General features: G+C 44.7%; 1 protein-coding gene across 1 annotated transcript in view; it reads right to left on the reverse strand.

Annotated features, from left to right (window-relative positions):
• LOC142309854 (pulmonary surfactant-associated protein D-like) overlaps window positions 1-15,607 on the reverse strand; it is a 103,453-nt gene that overhangs the window by 61,525 nt on the left and 26,321 nt on the right. The window contains exons 2-3 of the mRNA XM_075347311.1: window positions 6,927-7,116; window positions 2,426-2,515 (exon numbers count right to left, since the gene is read on the reverse strand). Coding sequence (XP_075203426.1) covers window positions 2,426-2,515; window positions 6,927-7,116 — 280 coding nt within the window. The remainder of the gene's footprint in view (window positions 1-2,425; window positions 2,516-6,926; window positions 7,117-15,607) is intronic.

Consider the following 15,607-nt stretch of genomic DNA (forward strand, 5'->3'; position numbering starts at 1 on the left):
CCTCTTATTACCCAGCATGCCACCCATCACCAGGGCCACTGAAAGAGTTGGATAGAGCGCCAGTAGACTGCGCTTCTATGAAAGCGCCATTTTCTGGGGCGGGAGCGGACTGCAACTCGCAGCGGGGGGGTCCAGAAAGCTTGGGCCAACCTGCGCTGCGGATTCCAATCCCCAGCTGCCTAGTTGTACCTGGCTGGACACAAAAAATGGGGCGAAGCCCATGTCATTTTTTTTTTAATTATTTCATTAAATTCATGAAATAATTAAAAAAAGGGCTTCCCTATATTTTTAGTTCCCAGCCGGGTACAAATAGGCAGCTGGGGGTTGGGGCAGCCCGTACCTACCTGCTGTACCTGGCTAGGATGCAAAAATATGGCGAAGCCCACATCATTTGTTAGTTTTTTGGCAAAAAACGTAAAAAAAAATGCTTCCCTGGATTTTCCATTGCCAGTGAAGGTAACACCAAGCAGTTGGGGTTAGCAGCCAGTATCTGCTTGGATTACTCTTAGCTAGCTATACAAAAAATATAGCGGGAGCCCACGCATTTTTTTTTAATTACTTATTTAAAAAACTAAAAAAAAAAATGGGTTTCCCTGTATTTTGGTTGTCTGACATCACAGTACTGTAAAAATAAATAAATCATTAAAAAAATGATGTAGCGCTTCGCGGTATTTTAAATTCTCAGTGCAGATAAAGCAGACGGCTACGAGCTGCCACCCCCATCTGCCTGGTGTTACCTTGGCTGGCAATCAAAATACAGGGAAGCCCATTATTTTTTTTTTTTTTAAAAATATAATTTAAAAAAAAAAATGCGTGGGATCGTGCCGTATTTTGATCGCCAGTCAGGTAAAGCCAGGCAGCTGGGGGCTGGGATTCTCCACAGCCCACAGTTGCCCCTGGAAATGGTGCATTGTTTCTTAGCGCCATTTCTAGGTGCTTTACCTGGGTCGTCCAGCGGCCGTAATGGCGGTGGCTCGCTGGGTAATAAAGGGGTTAATATCAGCTTTGTATTCTCAGATGGTATAAAGCATGAAATTCATGGTGTCATGCCAAATTAGACATGGCGACCATGAATTTCTAGGAAACAGTAAAAAAACCACAACACAGAGAATTTTTTTTATTAGAAATAAAACAAAAAACATTTAGAGATTCCATCTTTATTATAAAAAAATCATTAGTCCGATGTAATCCACAGAGACAGCAAAGTCAGCTTCATCACTGTGCACAGACACAGTCTATACACAGTGAGAAGCAAAGCGCAAAGTCAACTCTGCTTCATCTTGTGCACAGACAGTCTATACACAGTGAAAAGAACAGAGAGCTATGTCAGGTCTGCTGCATCGTTCTAGTCAGAGCAATGAAGCAGACGCTGACAGTGTCGGGATGATTGCCCTTGCGTCTCGCAGTGCATCACCCCACTCTCCCGACAGCAGCGTCTCAGCTGAGTAAATACATGCAGCTGACCCGCTGCCATCGGGAGATTGTGCACCGTGATGGGATGACACTCGCATCACGGCGTGCCAGGACCTGTGATGACGTCATAATCACGTGACCAGTCTGTAGCCAATGAGGTAAAACAACATTCACACATGATTGGTCACATGGGTATGACGGCAGGTCCTTTAGCAGAGGTGCTTACTGGGGTGAACAGCAATGATCGGATGGACACGGAAGGAGAAGCACTGGGAGGCAGAGTCTGCAGGAGGTCACGGGACCTGTAAGTATGATCAGAATGTTTTTTTTAATAACATGCTTATTTTAACAGCTCCTGGACCCGAACGGTTACACAAACTGTAACACGAACGTCCCAGAAAGCTCGTGTTCGGGGTCATGTGCACGAACACCATGTGTTTGGTACGGACCCCAAACTTTACAGTTCGGGTTCGCCCATCCCTAGTCGAGACTACTACATAGTTGCATCTTGTCTGTACTGGCGGGAGTATGGGAGTACCAGCTTTAAACCTGTCTCTCAACCACCTCTATATTTCTTCTGTCAATAGCCTAGAAAGCCAAATGCTATGGCAAAGCAGAGGTGCTGGACGGTAAAACATATTTTTGCTGTTTTGGAAGGTTTTTGACTGCCTAAGGTGTTTTCTGTGCCTTACATTTAGCCTCCCATTGAAACCAATGGGGTTTGAAAAGGTTCAATAAAGGTTTGAAGTTTGGTTTCATAAAGGTTCGCAAATGCACCCGTTGTTCGGTTTGATTCGGTGAACCGAACCGCGGGGATTTCGCTCATCTCTACTTATGTCAATAACAATTATCATATATAAAATATTAACATACATGTACCTGATAAAGAAGAGCCGAAAAATGTATACATATAAAGCAGCAAATATACAATAAATAAATGAGAAACCCTTACAGTTCTGGAAGCCATAACTGTCTCACCTCCTCAGTAGTGTGCTCTACAATGACTACTTACCTGATGCTCCACTTTCTTCTTTTTCACCTTTTTTACCTGGAGGCCCCTGTGGTCCTTTTGGCCCAATAGCGCCAGGTAATCCAGGTGGTCCTGAAAAAAATTGTATTAGGCTTAGAATTAAAATTCACATGTACTAAGAGACCTGTTTATTCATTTACAGTAACACCTAGGGCATGTGCGCACGTTGCATTTTTTCATGCGTTTCCGGAGTGTTTTGAGCTGCAGCGTTTTAATGCAAAATTGCATGCGTTCTGATTTCCAGGCAAAGTCTATGGAAAATAGGGTTTTCTTGTGCGCACGATGCTTTTAAAAATGCTGCGTTTTTGTTGTCAAAAATTTGTCAAAATCTCTGCGTTTGAAGAAGCAACATGTCAATTGTTTTTGCCATTTTGGCAGCGTTTTGGTAACATTGAAGTCAATGAGAATTATCAAAACGCATCCTAAAAGAAAATTCTAGCGTTTTACATGCTTTTTTGATGCTTAACGCATTTTTTTTGACAAAATCAAAGCATGCGTTTTTGACATTATAGTGATGGAAAGCAGTTTCTAATTGCCCTCACATCCATTCCGACTTTAAAAAAATGAGTGAAACAATACTTTGTTTATTTTGAACATAATTATTCAATTGCTTTAATAATTTTCAGTAAATTATCATTATAGTGTACGATTTAGGCTGCGACCGCACTTTGCGTTTCCACCTGCGTTTTGGGTGCTTTTTAGGTGCGTTTTGAGAAGCACCTTTTTCATGCCAAAAGGCATGTGTTTTGATTTCACAGCAAATTCTATGGAAAATTGGGATTTCTAGACCGCACTTTGCATTTACCGTATTTTTCGCTTTATAAGACGCACTTTTCCTCCCCAAATTTTGGGAGGAAAATGGGGGGTGCGTCTTATAAAGCGGTAGCGGGGGGGTCCTGTCTGAGGCGATCGGGCGGGTGCCTGTGGCTGCATGCAAGCGCCCGGGTACCTGTAGTTGCATGCAGCGGCAGCCGGGTACCCGTGGCTGTGTACGGGCGGCAGCGGGTGCTGTGTGGGGTCGGCAGCCAGGTACCTGTGCTTGCATGCGGTGGCAGACGGGTACCCATGGCTGTGTGCGGGCGGCAGCCGGGTGCTGTGTGCGAGCGGCAGTCGGGTGCCCGTGCAGGTACTCGGCTGCCGCCCTCACACAGTCACCCATCTGCCGCCCGCACACAGCCATGGGTACCTGGCTGCCACCGCACGCAAGCACAGGTACCCGGCGGCTTGTACGCAGAGTGGGCGGGCAGCCTGCTGGCTGCCACTCTGTGCATGCGGGGCGGGCGGCTGTGCAGCTTACCAGTTGTCCGCGGTCCCACTTTCAAATGATGGCGCCGGTGGAGCTCTTGGATGGGAGCTCCATCTGCGCACGCGCTGCTCCGGGAGTCAGCGCGTGCGCAGATGGAGCCCTTGGATGAGAGCTCCATCTGCGCATGCGTCGCTCCGGGCGCCATTACTTGAATCGGGACCGCGGACACACTCCACCACTGAGCCGTCGCCGCCGCTCCCACTACTGAGCCGCTGCCACCACTGAACCGGGACCGCGGACACACGCCACCACTGAGCAGTCCCTGCCGCTGCCACCACTGAGCAGTTGCCGCCGCTCCCACCACTGAGCCGCCGCCGCTGCCACCACTGAACCGGGACCGCGGACACACGCCACCACTGAGCAGTCCCTGCCGCTGCCACCACTGAGCAGTCCCTGCCGCTGCCACCACTGAGCAGTTGCCGCCGCCGCTGCCACCACTGAACCGGGACCGCGGACACACGCCACCACTGAGCAGTCCCTGCCGCTGCCACCACTGAGCAGTTACCGCCGCTCCCACCACTGAGCCGTCGCCGCCACTCCCACCACTGAGCCGTCGCCGCCGCTGCCACCACTGAACCGGGACCGCGGACACACTCCACCACTGAGCAGTCCCTGCCACCACTGAGCAGTCGCCGCCGCTGCCACCACTGAACCGGGACCGCGGACACTCACTGCACCGGCCTGCTGCACGGCTCACACGCCACGGCTGCTGCCGCCACCACGGACCCCACGGATCCTGCCACCGCGGACGCCACCGCGCCTGCAACCACGGCACCTGCAACCACGGACCCCGCTGCCACTGACCTGCCGCGCCTGCCAGCACAACCTGTGCCTCCTGTGACCCCGCTTCACCACCACTGCTGCCCCCCTCCGGTAAGAGAACACCGGAGTATAAGACGGACCCCATTTTTCTTTTTTTTACCTTTTTTATGTCTAAGTTTGGGGTGCGTCTTATATTCCGGTGTGTCTTATAACGCGAAAAATACGGTAATTTGCATATTTGCAAAAACCTTGCGTTCAAAGAAGCAGCATGTCAATTGTTTTTGCCATTTTGGGTGCGTTTTGCTAACATTGAAGTCAATGAGAAATGGCAAAAACCAAGTTTCCTACAAATTCCTGCGTTTTACCTGCTTTTTCTGTGCAGAAAACATGCGTTTTGAACTTACAAAACGCATGCTTTTTGCATATTAAATTAATGATTTCATATGTCCCTTTACACACACATAATCCGACAATTAAATTAAAGAAAATGTTAAATTTAGTGCTATTTTTCTAATAAATACTATATTACCGCTATAATTCCATTATATATTTCTATTTTCTTTTTAATTTCTGCACTTATGTGCCTTTTTTTTTATCTTTTTTCAATATATTTGAATGTTTAACCTTTATTTAACAGTGTCTTGATTTACAAAACGCATTTGTCAAAACGCAGGTGGAAAAGCAGTTAAAAAGTGCTGAAAACGCATCAAAAACGCGGTAAATACGCATGCGTTTTCAGCACTAAATTTCTGAAAAAGACAACTTTGGTCAAATCAGTTAAGCACAAAACGTGCGTTTAGAACTGCAAGTAGGAGAACGCAAAGTTCGGTCGCAGCTTTAAAGAGTATTATTATTTATTTATTTATTTATTTTCCTACTGTTTTAATGTGCTAACTTTATTTAGTTGTGTATTTGTGTTGAAAACGCATTGCAATTTAAGCACTGAAACTGCATGTAAAACGCGGCAAAAATGCTATAAAAATGCTTGCATATTTCCTGCGTTTATGTGGTCAAAACTAAATCTGACAATGACAAATTCTGCCAGAGGATGCGTTCACTTCTGCAAGTTACTAAACGCAACATGCGCACGTGGCCTTAGAAGTACATGATTAATGACAAACTCCCTGCAATACAAACTGACAAAGTAGATTAATTTGAAAACATTCTGTCTCTCTGGGCTGAATACTGATTTTGGCATGCCACACCTACCTGTACATAACCCAATATAGATTATGATTCTTCTTAATCAGTCACATCCAGAGTGTATGTTTCCGCTCCCTCTTGGCCCTCCCTATTCTTTTACCTGCACTTTTCCTAGTTAAACCTCCTATATTTTTCTTCCCAAGACAGAGTCAATATCCTTGTTAGGACGGCATTCCTTATTATCAGAGGTTCTCTTTATTATGACAGTCCTCCTATGTCTTATTTTGATCATGCTTAGACCCCAGTTAGGCTATGTGCGCACAGTGCGTTTTTCTCGGCGTTTTTGCGCGTTTTTCGGGTGCGTTTTTGGCCTCAAAACTGCAGGATTTTGCTTCCCCAGCAAAGTCTATGAGTTTTCATTTTTGCTGTCCGCACACATCTGTTTTTTTTACCTGCGTTTTTGAGTTAAAAAAAAAAAATGGACATGTCAGTTCTTTCCTGCGTTTTTCTGCGTTTTCCCCCCATGCAATGCATTGGAAAAACGCAGCAAAATGCAGAGATCAAAAACGCACCAAATCGCGGCAAAAACGCATGCGTTTTTTTATGCGTTTTTTCGACGCAGGTGCGTTTTTGTGCGTTTTTAGCAGCCAAAAACGCAGCGTCAAAAAGACGCAGTGTGCGAACCTAGCCTTAACATTCACTTTTCAATTCTCCAAGTACCCTAAGGCTATGTGCGCACAGTGCGTTTTTCGCGGCGTTTTTGCGCGTTTTTCGGGTGCGTTTTTGGCCTCAAAACTGCAGGACTTTGCTTCCCCAGCAAAGTCTATGAGTTTTCATTTTTGCTGTCCGCACACATCTGTTTTTTTTTACCTGCGTTTTTGAGTTAAAAAAAATGGACATGTCAGTTCTTTCCTGCGTTTTTCTGCGTTTTCCCCCCATGCAATGCATTTGAAAAATGCAGCAAAACGCAGAGATCAAAAACGCACCAAATCGCGGCAAAAACGCATGCGTTTTTTGATGCGTTTTTTCGACTCAGGTGCGTTTTTGTGCGTTTTTTTAGCGGACAAAAACGCAGCGTCAAAAAGACGCAGTGTGCGCACATAGCCTTACAGTCCAGTTTTGGATAGTGCACTCATACTTCCAACACTCAAACCTATACCTTTATATGCTGTTACATCTTCCCATGGTATTACTCGCATTTGGTCACCTTGTTTGATTTTCACTATCTGCTGACTGGCTCCTGTATTTAGAAATATAATGATATAAATTCACCTGCGTCTCCTTTCTCCCCTTTAGGTCCAGTCATCCCGTCTACTCCTGGTAGACCATCCTTTCCTGGAGCTCCACAGGTAATTATAGAACAACTGCTCTCTGAGTCTTGACAAATTTGTGTAGCAGATGACAAACTGAACAGAAAGAAGCAAAGAGCCAAGATCGACTGCATTCTCCAAACACTGTGCATCTGTAGAGGAATAGAGTTTATTAGAGACAATGATTAGGTAGATTGTGCACATAAATGATGTGTCTAGAGAGTGATAATAAAGTTTGCAAAGAAATGTGTTTGAAAACACTCTAGTTGTGTCCTATTTTTTCATCCCTATAAGATATGAAGGGATTTCCTTTGATTTTTTTTCCCGACAACATTGCTTCTTCGATGCCTTTTGCAGATCGCTACAATAATATAGATAATATACTTCATTATTAGGGATGAGCGAATGTATTCGCCACTATTCGGTATCCGACGGATAACAGGCAATTCGCACCATTTGGTATCTGATGGATAAAACCACTCCAATGCTTTCATTTTCATTTCTGACTTCCTGGCTCCTGTTTTCCAGCCAATGAACACATCTGATGTTGCTTGCCCTCACAGTAACGCTGCAGCCATCTTTGTTGTGGTGTTGCTGTGATTGGCTTGGCCGCACAGCGTCATAGGGGCTATATAAGCCAGCGGACATTTTGTGAACACGCAGTGATAAGGAGCTGGTGGTGTACATAGACTGCATTGTGTGCAGGAGAGCGTTCTTAGATCTAACTAATAAATAGTCCTTGTAAGGGCTGAACACAGTGTCCAGTAGCTGCTAGCAGCTCCATAAATCACATTTTTGACAAACAGAAAGCAGGTCTTTTGGTCTCTCTCTCTGTCTGTCAGTCTCTCCCACCCCCCCTCTCATACTCACCGATCACTAACCGATTACTGGCACTGTCACACTGCTCCGGTGGCTTCTCCAGCTTTTGAAAATGCCGTCCGCTCATTATTCCATCTTATATTCCCTGCTTCCCCTGCCCACTGCCGCCTATGATTGGTTGCATTCAGACGTGACCCCATGCTGAGTGATAGCTGTCTCATTGCAACCAATCACAGCCGCTGGTGGGTGAGTCTATGTAGTGCAGTAAAATAAATAAATAAATAATAAAAAAAAACCCCGGGGTGTAGTCTCCTCCAATTTTGATACCAGCCAAAGTAGAGCCACATGGCTGAAGGCTGGTATTCTCAGGATAGGGAGCCCCACATTATGGGGAGCCCCCAGCCTAAAAATGTCAGCCAGCAGCCACCCAAAATTGCCGCATCCCGGCTCATCCCGAATTGCCCTGTTGCGGTGGCAATCATTGTAATAAGGAGTTAATGGCAGCCCATAGCTGCCACTAAGTCATAGGTTAATCATGGCAGACGTCTATGAGGCACCCCCAATGATTAACTTGTAAGAGAAAGTAAATAAACACATGCACCGGAAAAAATCCCCACATACCAATCCAGGTCCGGCGTAATCCACCTGAGGTCCCACGACGCATCCATCTCTGCTACATGAAGCTGACAGAGCGACCATAGAACACCGCCGCTCCCGTGAGCTCCACGCAGCAAGTGAAGTGAGTCACACTATCAGCAGTGACATCACTCTGGTTACCTGGGTAACCTGAGTGACGGCACCGCTGATCGTGCGGCTCACTTCAGTCACTCAGGGGATTTGCGGTCACCGGTGAGTCCTTCACCTGTGATCGCAAATCAGGCAGTTCACACACACAGAGCCACGTGATGACAATGAAGTCGGGTGAAGTTCATCCAAGTTCATTCTAATTGCGCGGCTCTGTCTCGCAGCCAGCCATGCTCTATGGGGATTTAGCGGAGCCGAGTGAGACCGCACTGTCAAAAATGCATTCAAAATGTATCCAAAACACAGCGTTTTGGATGTTTTTAAAATGCACAAGCAGTGTAAAGTATGAGGAAGGAAATGTGCATGAGCAGAGCTGCAGTGTAAGGTATGAGAAAGGAAATGCGAATGAGCAGAGCTGGAGTGTAAAGCATGGGAAAGGAATTGTGAATGAGCAGAGCTGCAGTGTAAATCATGGGAAAGGAAACGTGAATGAGCAGAGCTGCAGTGTAAAACATGGGAAAGGAAACGTGAATGAGCAGAGCTGCAGTGTAATGGGAAAGGAAATGTGAATGAGCAGAGCTGCAGTGTAAATCATGGGAAATGAAACGTGAATGAACAGAGCTGCAGTGTAAAGCATGGGAAAGGAAACATGAATGAGCAGAGCTGCAGTGTAAAGCATGAGAAAGGGGAGAGAGGAGAGGAGAGGAGAAGAGAGGAGAGGAGAGAGTAAAGAGAGAGAGAGAGACTAGGCATGATTCCAGCACATCCGTTCTCAAAGCAGGAAGCTGAGCTCACTGACGCTCTTTGCTCATGTGGCCAGCGTTTATTGTGAAAGAGGAGGGATCGCGGGGGATCAACTCTGTGTCAGGTACAGAGACACCGGGGAACACCGGGGAACACCAGGGGGTATGGAGGGTGACTTAGCTGGACCCGGGGAGGAGTTTTCTGTCGCATGTGTAAGGGTAGAAGAAGAGGGTGAATGCGGGCAGCGCTGTGGTGTGCGTGCTGCCATCCTAAATGATTGGGAGGGGGTGGGGGGGGCAGAAATGCAGTCACGCACCTTCTACAGGCTGTGCCCATACTATTTCTGCCTTATCCCATCCATTTCAGCTTTTTCCTCAGCCACCACAGCTTACCGTTAGGTCCAACGTGAAATTATTCGGGTTTCCCATAGACTTACATTGGGCGTCGAATATTTGCAAATATGCGAATAGCGGCGATCTATTCGTTGGATATTCATCGAAGCAGATATTTTGGTATTCGATCATCCCTATTCATTATATTTAAACTAGCTATTGAACCAGTTCTACAGCCAGGTGTCGATGGACTTTGTGGGTGGGGTCTTTTTTTTCTATTCCTCCCTTGGCTACTTTCCTCTCTTTTATTTAATTTTTGCGCTGCAACCACTGCCATTTAGCCCTATGGCTCGCGCATGCGCAGTGCTATGTTGATGTTATAATTTAATTCTTCATTAAAATGGGTACAGAATCAACGCGTGCGCATATGGCGATCACCAGCATCATTTAGTGAAGACACTGTGTTTGCGAATGAAAATAATGGTGACTGGTGATATTCACAGACACAGAGTCTTAAATAAAAAAGCGTTGAAATGGGTAGAATAGGCACACGCTGCATCTGGTGACATTTTATTCAACAGCTCAACTACAACGTGAATATATCACTGGGCACACGCTAGCCCAGCTTCGGATACAATACGCTCAGCATATTGTAGTGAATGAAAAAAAAATAAAGAAATAATAATAAAAAAAATAAAAAATTATTTGTGTATATATATGTATATATATATATATATATATATATATATATATATCTATATCATTTTATATATATATATATATATATATATATATATATATATATATATATATACCTCCGTCACATACAATAGGCCTGACAGGCACATCTCTTTCACTTTCATTTCTCCTTCCTCACCGGATTGTGAGGAAATCCCCTCCCTCCAGGTAGTCTCCTGTCTCTAGCAGCTCTGTGAAACCTCATACCACAGTTGGATTGCAGAGCTTCAGGAGGACAGATATCACTGCGCTAATCTCTCAGGCTCATTGTATGTGAACACGTCACACTCAATAAGGTTGGTATTTTATGTTTTTATTCATCACAACTGTTTATTTAGCTTGTTTTATGAATGTATAGCACAAAGTGTGAGGATATTTCATAGAAATAAGGCAGATTAAAAAAGAAAGTGTGCTGCTCAGGCATATACAGTAGTTCCCTAACATATTCCTTCTCTTGCTTCAGATTATCTGCTGAAATGGAGAGGAAAATGTACAATTTATCAAAAAACCTTGATGTTGAGGAAGTAACAAACATGCTGTTGATGATGCAGACCCCACACTGAATGAGGATTTAGGAGAGGAAAGTGAGATTGATTCTCATGATGAGGTGGAAGTATGTGAAGTGGATTTGAAACAGAGCAAGATGGTGACAGTGATGAGGATGAAGATGTAGAATCTTATTATATGGGAAAAGATAAAAAAAAAACAATGGAACAAGAAGCCACTCCAGGAAAAACGTAGGGAACCTGAAAACATTATTACTCACCTTCCTGCAGTTATAGGAACTGCAAGTAATGCAAAAACTGCAGTTGAATGCTGGAATAGTTTATTCACAGATGACATTCTGGACTCTATTGTCACATATACCAACCAATATATAGACATTATAAAGGACAAGTTCATCTGCAACAGAACCACCAAGGCCACAGATGAAATAGAACTGCGTGCTTTTTTTGGATTATTATACCTTGCAGGAGCTTATAGGGCAAATAGACAAAGTTTGGAGGAACTTTGGAGTAAAGATGGTGATGGAGTTGAAAAATTTGGCCTTGTTATGTCCATAAACAGATTCAAGCTTCTAATTCGTTGCCTTCGGTTTGACGACAGAACTACCCGAACCGAACGTAAAACACATGACCGACTTGCTCCAATTTGTGATATATTCCAAAAATTTGTTGAAAACTGTAAAAAAAGCTATTGCCCTGGGGAGAATCTCACTATTGACGAAATGCTCCCTGGTTTTCGTGGTAGATGTGCCTTTCATCAATATATTCCATCAAAGCCTAACAAATATGGAATAAAAATGTATGCCCTTGTTGATGCCAGTAAGAGCTACACTTACAACCTGGAAGTTTATGCAGGAAAACAACCAGAAGGTCTTACTGTGTCAGCAACAAACCCAGTGATGTTGTAAAAAGACTGTCTGAGCCCTTATTTGGATCGGGTCGCAATATAACAGCTGACAATTGGTTTTCAAATTGTGATCTGATTGATTATCTGAAAATGCAGAAGCTTTCATATGTCGGAACTGTAAGAAAAAATCAAAAAGAATTGCCTACACAGTTTGTAAGTGTGAAAGGGAGACAACAGTACAGCAGTATGTTTACATTCCATAATGGAAAGGTTTTGGCTTCCTATGTACCACAAGCAAAAAAAATTGTACTTCTTCTATCAACACTTCATGATGATGCCATCGATCCTGGGACTGAGGCATAAAAAAACCCAGAGATAATTACATTTTATAATGCAACCAAAGGGGGTGTTGATACAGCTGATCAGATGTGCTCAACTTTCAACGTCAGCAGAAACACCAAACGCTGGCCAATGGTCATATTTTTTGCTATGTTGAATTTGGGTGGTATAACTTCACAAGTCATTTACCTTGAAAACAAGCTTGAACCACTCCATAGACGATTGTATCTGAAAAAATTGGCCCATGAACTAGTGCTTGGAGAGCTACGCAGGAGAAGTATGAAAACAATCGGTATCCCCTCTCGCCTTCAATTTCAGCTCAAACGATTCCGCCCAGAAGATGATAGTGAAAATTCACCACCTGCACCACCTCCCAAAAGAAGGAGATGCACCACCTGCACCACCTCCCAAAAGAAGGAGATGCACCACCTGCACCACGGAAAGCGGAATCAGAAGGCTTTCTAATTATGAATGTCACAAATGTCATAATGCAATCTGCCTGACACATGCAAAAATGATGTGCAATTCTTGCTCTTTGCTCTGCAAGTGTAATTTTTCTGGGGAAACTTCAGGATCTAATTCTGATTGAATATGTGTTTAATAGTACTTAAGGTACCTTAAAATTAAGTTTGTTTCCATAAATTTTCTTTGTAGAGTTTTTTGACAGAGTCGAACTGGGGACTATTTGGCGGGAGTTTTGAAATGTTTGTATTTCAGAGTTATTAGTTTTATGTTAAATAAATGGTTTTTTTTGCAGCTGAATATGTGTAGTCTCTTTTATTACATCCCTATGAAGGTCACTGATCCCTTTTAGAGCACTGAAATTGCAAATAAATTGATATCATAGGTATTTTTGTAGCCTGCGCCTGATAGTCACATTGTATGTGAACTCGTTAGAACCGATATTGTATGCGACGGAGGGCTATATAATATATATATATATATATATATATATATATATGTATATGTATATATATATATATATATACAAAGGAGAAAGAAAGTCACACTCCAGATGATCACCATATCACTCCGTCTTTATTGCAGGGGAAACATGAAGGTACAAGCGGTGGGGAGGGTGAGACAAGCCATACAACGTTGGGGCATTGTATATCTGTCTATCTGTCTATCTATCTATATATATATATATATATATATATATATATATATATATATATATATATGTGTGTGTATTGGCAGATAAAAGAGTGCAGTAGCGTGCGGTAGTTGGTGCAGGTGACATCAGGGAATTAGCTGGATATACAGTATGTGTATGTATGAGTGCATATGAGTGTATGTGTATTATTGTTTGTGCATGAGTGTGGGAAATTGACAGATAACAGTGAGCAGCAGCAGGCACCCTTGTGGTCGGAGCACTGATGTCAGTGAATTATATGCATGTGTGTGTGTGTGGGTATGATTGAGTGTATTGGCAGATAACAGTGAGCAGCACCGCGCACGCATGTAGTTGACGCAGTGATGTCAGTGAAGTGGCCACATATATGTGTGTGTATGTAGGAGTATATATATGTGTATGTGTATATTGGCAGATAACAGGGAGCTGCAGTGCGCACAATTGTGGTCGGCATATTGATTTCAGTGAATTGGTCTCGTGTGTGTGTGTGTGTGTGTGTGTTTGTGTGTCTGTATGGGTGTTTGTGTATGAGTGTGTGTGTATTGGCAGTTAACAGAGAGCAGCATCATGCACCCTTGTGGTCGGCGCAGTGACATCACCGAATTGGCTGCATATATGAGTGTGTGTGTATAAATGTATATGTGTGTATGAGTGTGTGTGAGAGTGTATGTATGCGTCTGTGTATAGGGGCTCTTTTCCATCTGCGATTTTCATGGGCGAGTTTAATCCCATAAAAAATCGGACTGCACTCGCACCAGTGTTAATCAATAAGACAGTTTCCTCTGTCTTGTTTTTTTCTCCACACTAATTGTGCTCTCGGTGCAATCGCAACATGCTGCGTTTTGCACCGAGTCTCGGCTCCCGTGTGTGTAAAATCGCACTGCACTCGCATGTTATGAAACTGCAGTGCGGTGCACGCAGAGACAGACAACGGAGGAGAAGGGGAGAAAGTGCTCCCTCCATCTTCTCCACTCCACAGGTGTCTTATTCCCTGCGCTCATTTTATATCGGATAAAACCCTATGTGCGCTTCCTTTCCACAGTTTCTCTGCTACATTGGCAGATAACAGAGAGCAGCAGAGTACACCTTTGTGGTCACAGCGCAGATGATGTCAGTGAATTGGCCACAAATACGTGTGTGTGTGTGTGTGTCGGCAGATAACAGAGAGCAGCAGTGTGCACCCTTTTGGTCGGTGCAGTGATGTCTGTGAATTGGCCGCACGTGTGTGTGTGTGTGTATGTGTGTGTAAGTGTATTGGCAGATAACAGAGAGCAGCAGCACACACCCTTGGGGTCAACTCAGTGATGTCAGTGAATTGGCCAGATATATAGTGTGTGTATGTATTGCCAGATAACAAAGAGCAACAACGTGCACCCTTGTGGTCAGTGCAGTGATGTCAGTGAATTGGCCGCGTGTGTGTGTGTGTGTGTGTGTGTGTGTGTGTGTGTGTATTGGCAGGTAACACAGAGAGCAGCAGCGTGCACCCTTGTGGTCAGCTCAGGTGACGTCAGTGAATCAGCCACATATATGAGTGTTTGTGTATTTGTGTGTATTGGCAAATAATAGTGAACAACAGTGCACACACTTGTGGCCGGTGCACTGACATCAGTGAATTGGCTGCAAATATGAGTGTGTGGGTGTGTGTGTGTGTGCATATATGAATGAGTGTGTATTGTCAGATAACAGAGAGCAGCACACATCCTTGTGGTCAGTGCAGTGACGTCAGTGAGTTGGCAGCATATATGTGTGTCTGTGTATGTGTGACGCCCTGGCCTATCAGGTCGTCACATGGTATTGTGCAATCTTCCCTTCTGTGCAATATCCACCTCCTTGGTTACGGGTCCCTAACCAATGGTGTTGACAAAACCAGCTAATCAAAATCCTAGGAACACTCTGCACCACACCCACCAGACACACCAGTGGACGGCCTTAGTGGAATAGGGTCGCCCATTTGGGGTGTTGGTAAGGGGAGGTCAGGAGTGTCAGGAGTGAGCGAGTGGAGTGTTGGAAGTGAAGGAGAGAGGAGGTCAGGAGCTGGGCTCCTTGGAAGTACTAGGTAGCAGACGTTGGTCTGGGCCTGGTAGGAGCTGGACCCCCAGTCGCAGGGGATCATGACAAGGGTCACAACATTGTCGTGGAGGACAGCCGGCGGCCTTGTACCATCACCGGGATGGGACCAGGGCACGACGGGGTACGTGGACCCTAGGTCAGGGAGTAGCTTCAAGCAACCTGACAATTCATCCGACGAGAACAGAGCCTTCAAGATCCGCTCCCCACCCGCTCCAAAATCAGGGTACTAGCGCAACGAGGGGGATAGGACTTTCCACACATACGGTCCAGGAAATCCTATGCGTTCACCCTAAGAGCAAGGTCCCTCAGTTAGCCACACTGGGAAGCGGGACCCAATTAGTTTCATGCTATAGGGACCAACTAGAAGAG

Source organism: Anomaloglossus baeobatrachus, chromosome 5 (genome assembly GCF_048569485.1).
Source record: "Anomaloglossus baeobatrachus isolate aAnoBae1 chromosome 5, aAnoBae1.hap1, whole genome shotgun sequence".
In the NCBI taxonomy this organism is placed as follows: domain Eukaryota; kingdom Metazoa; phylum Chordata; class Amphibia; order Anura; family Aromobatidae; genus Anomaloglossus; species Anomaloglossus baeobatrachus.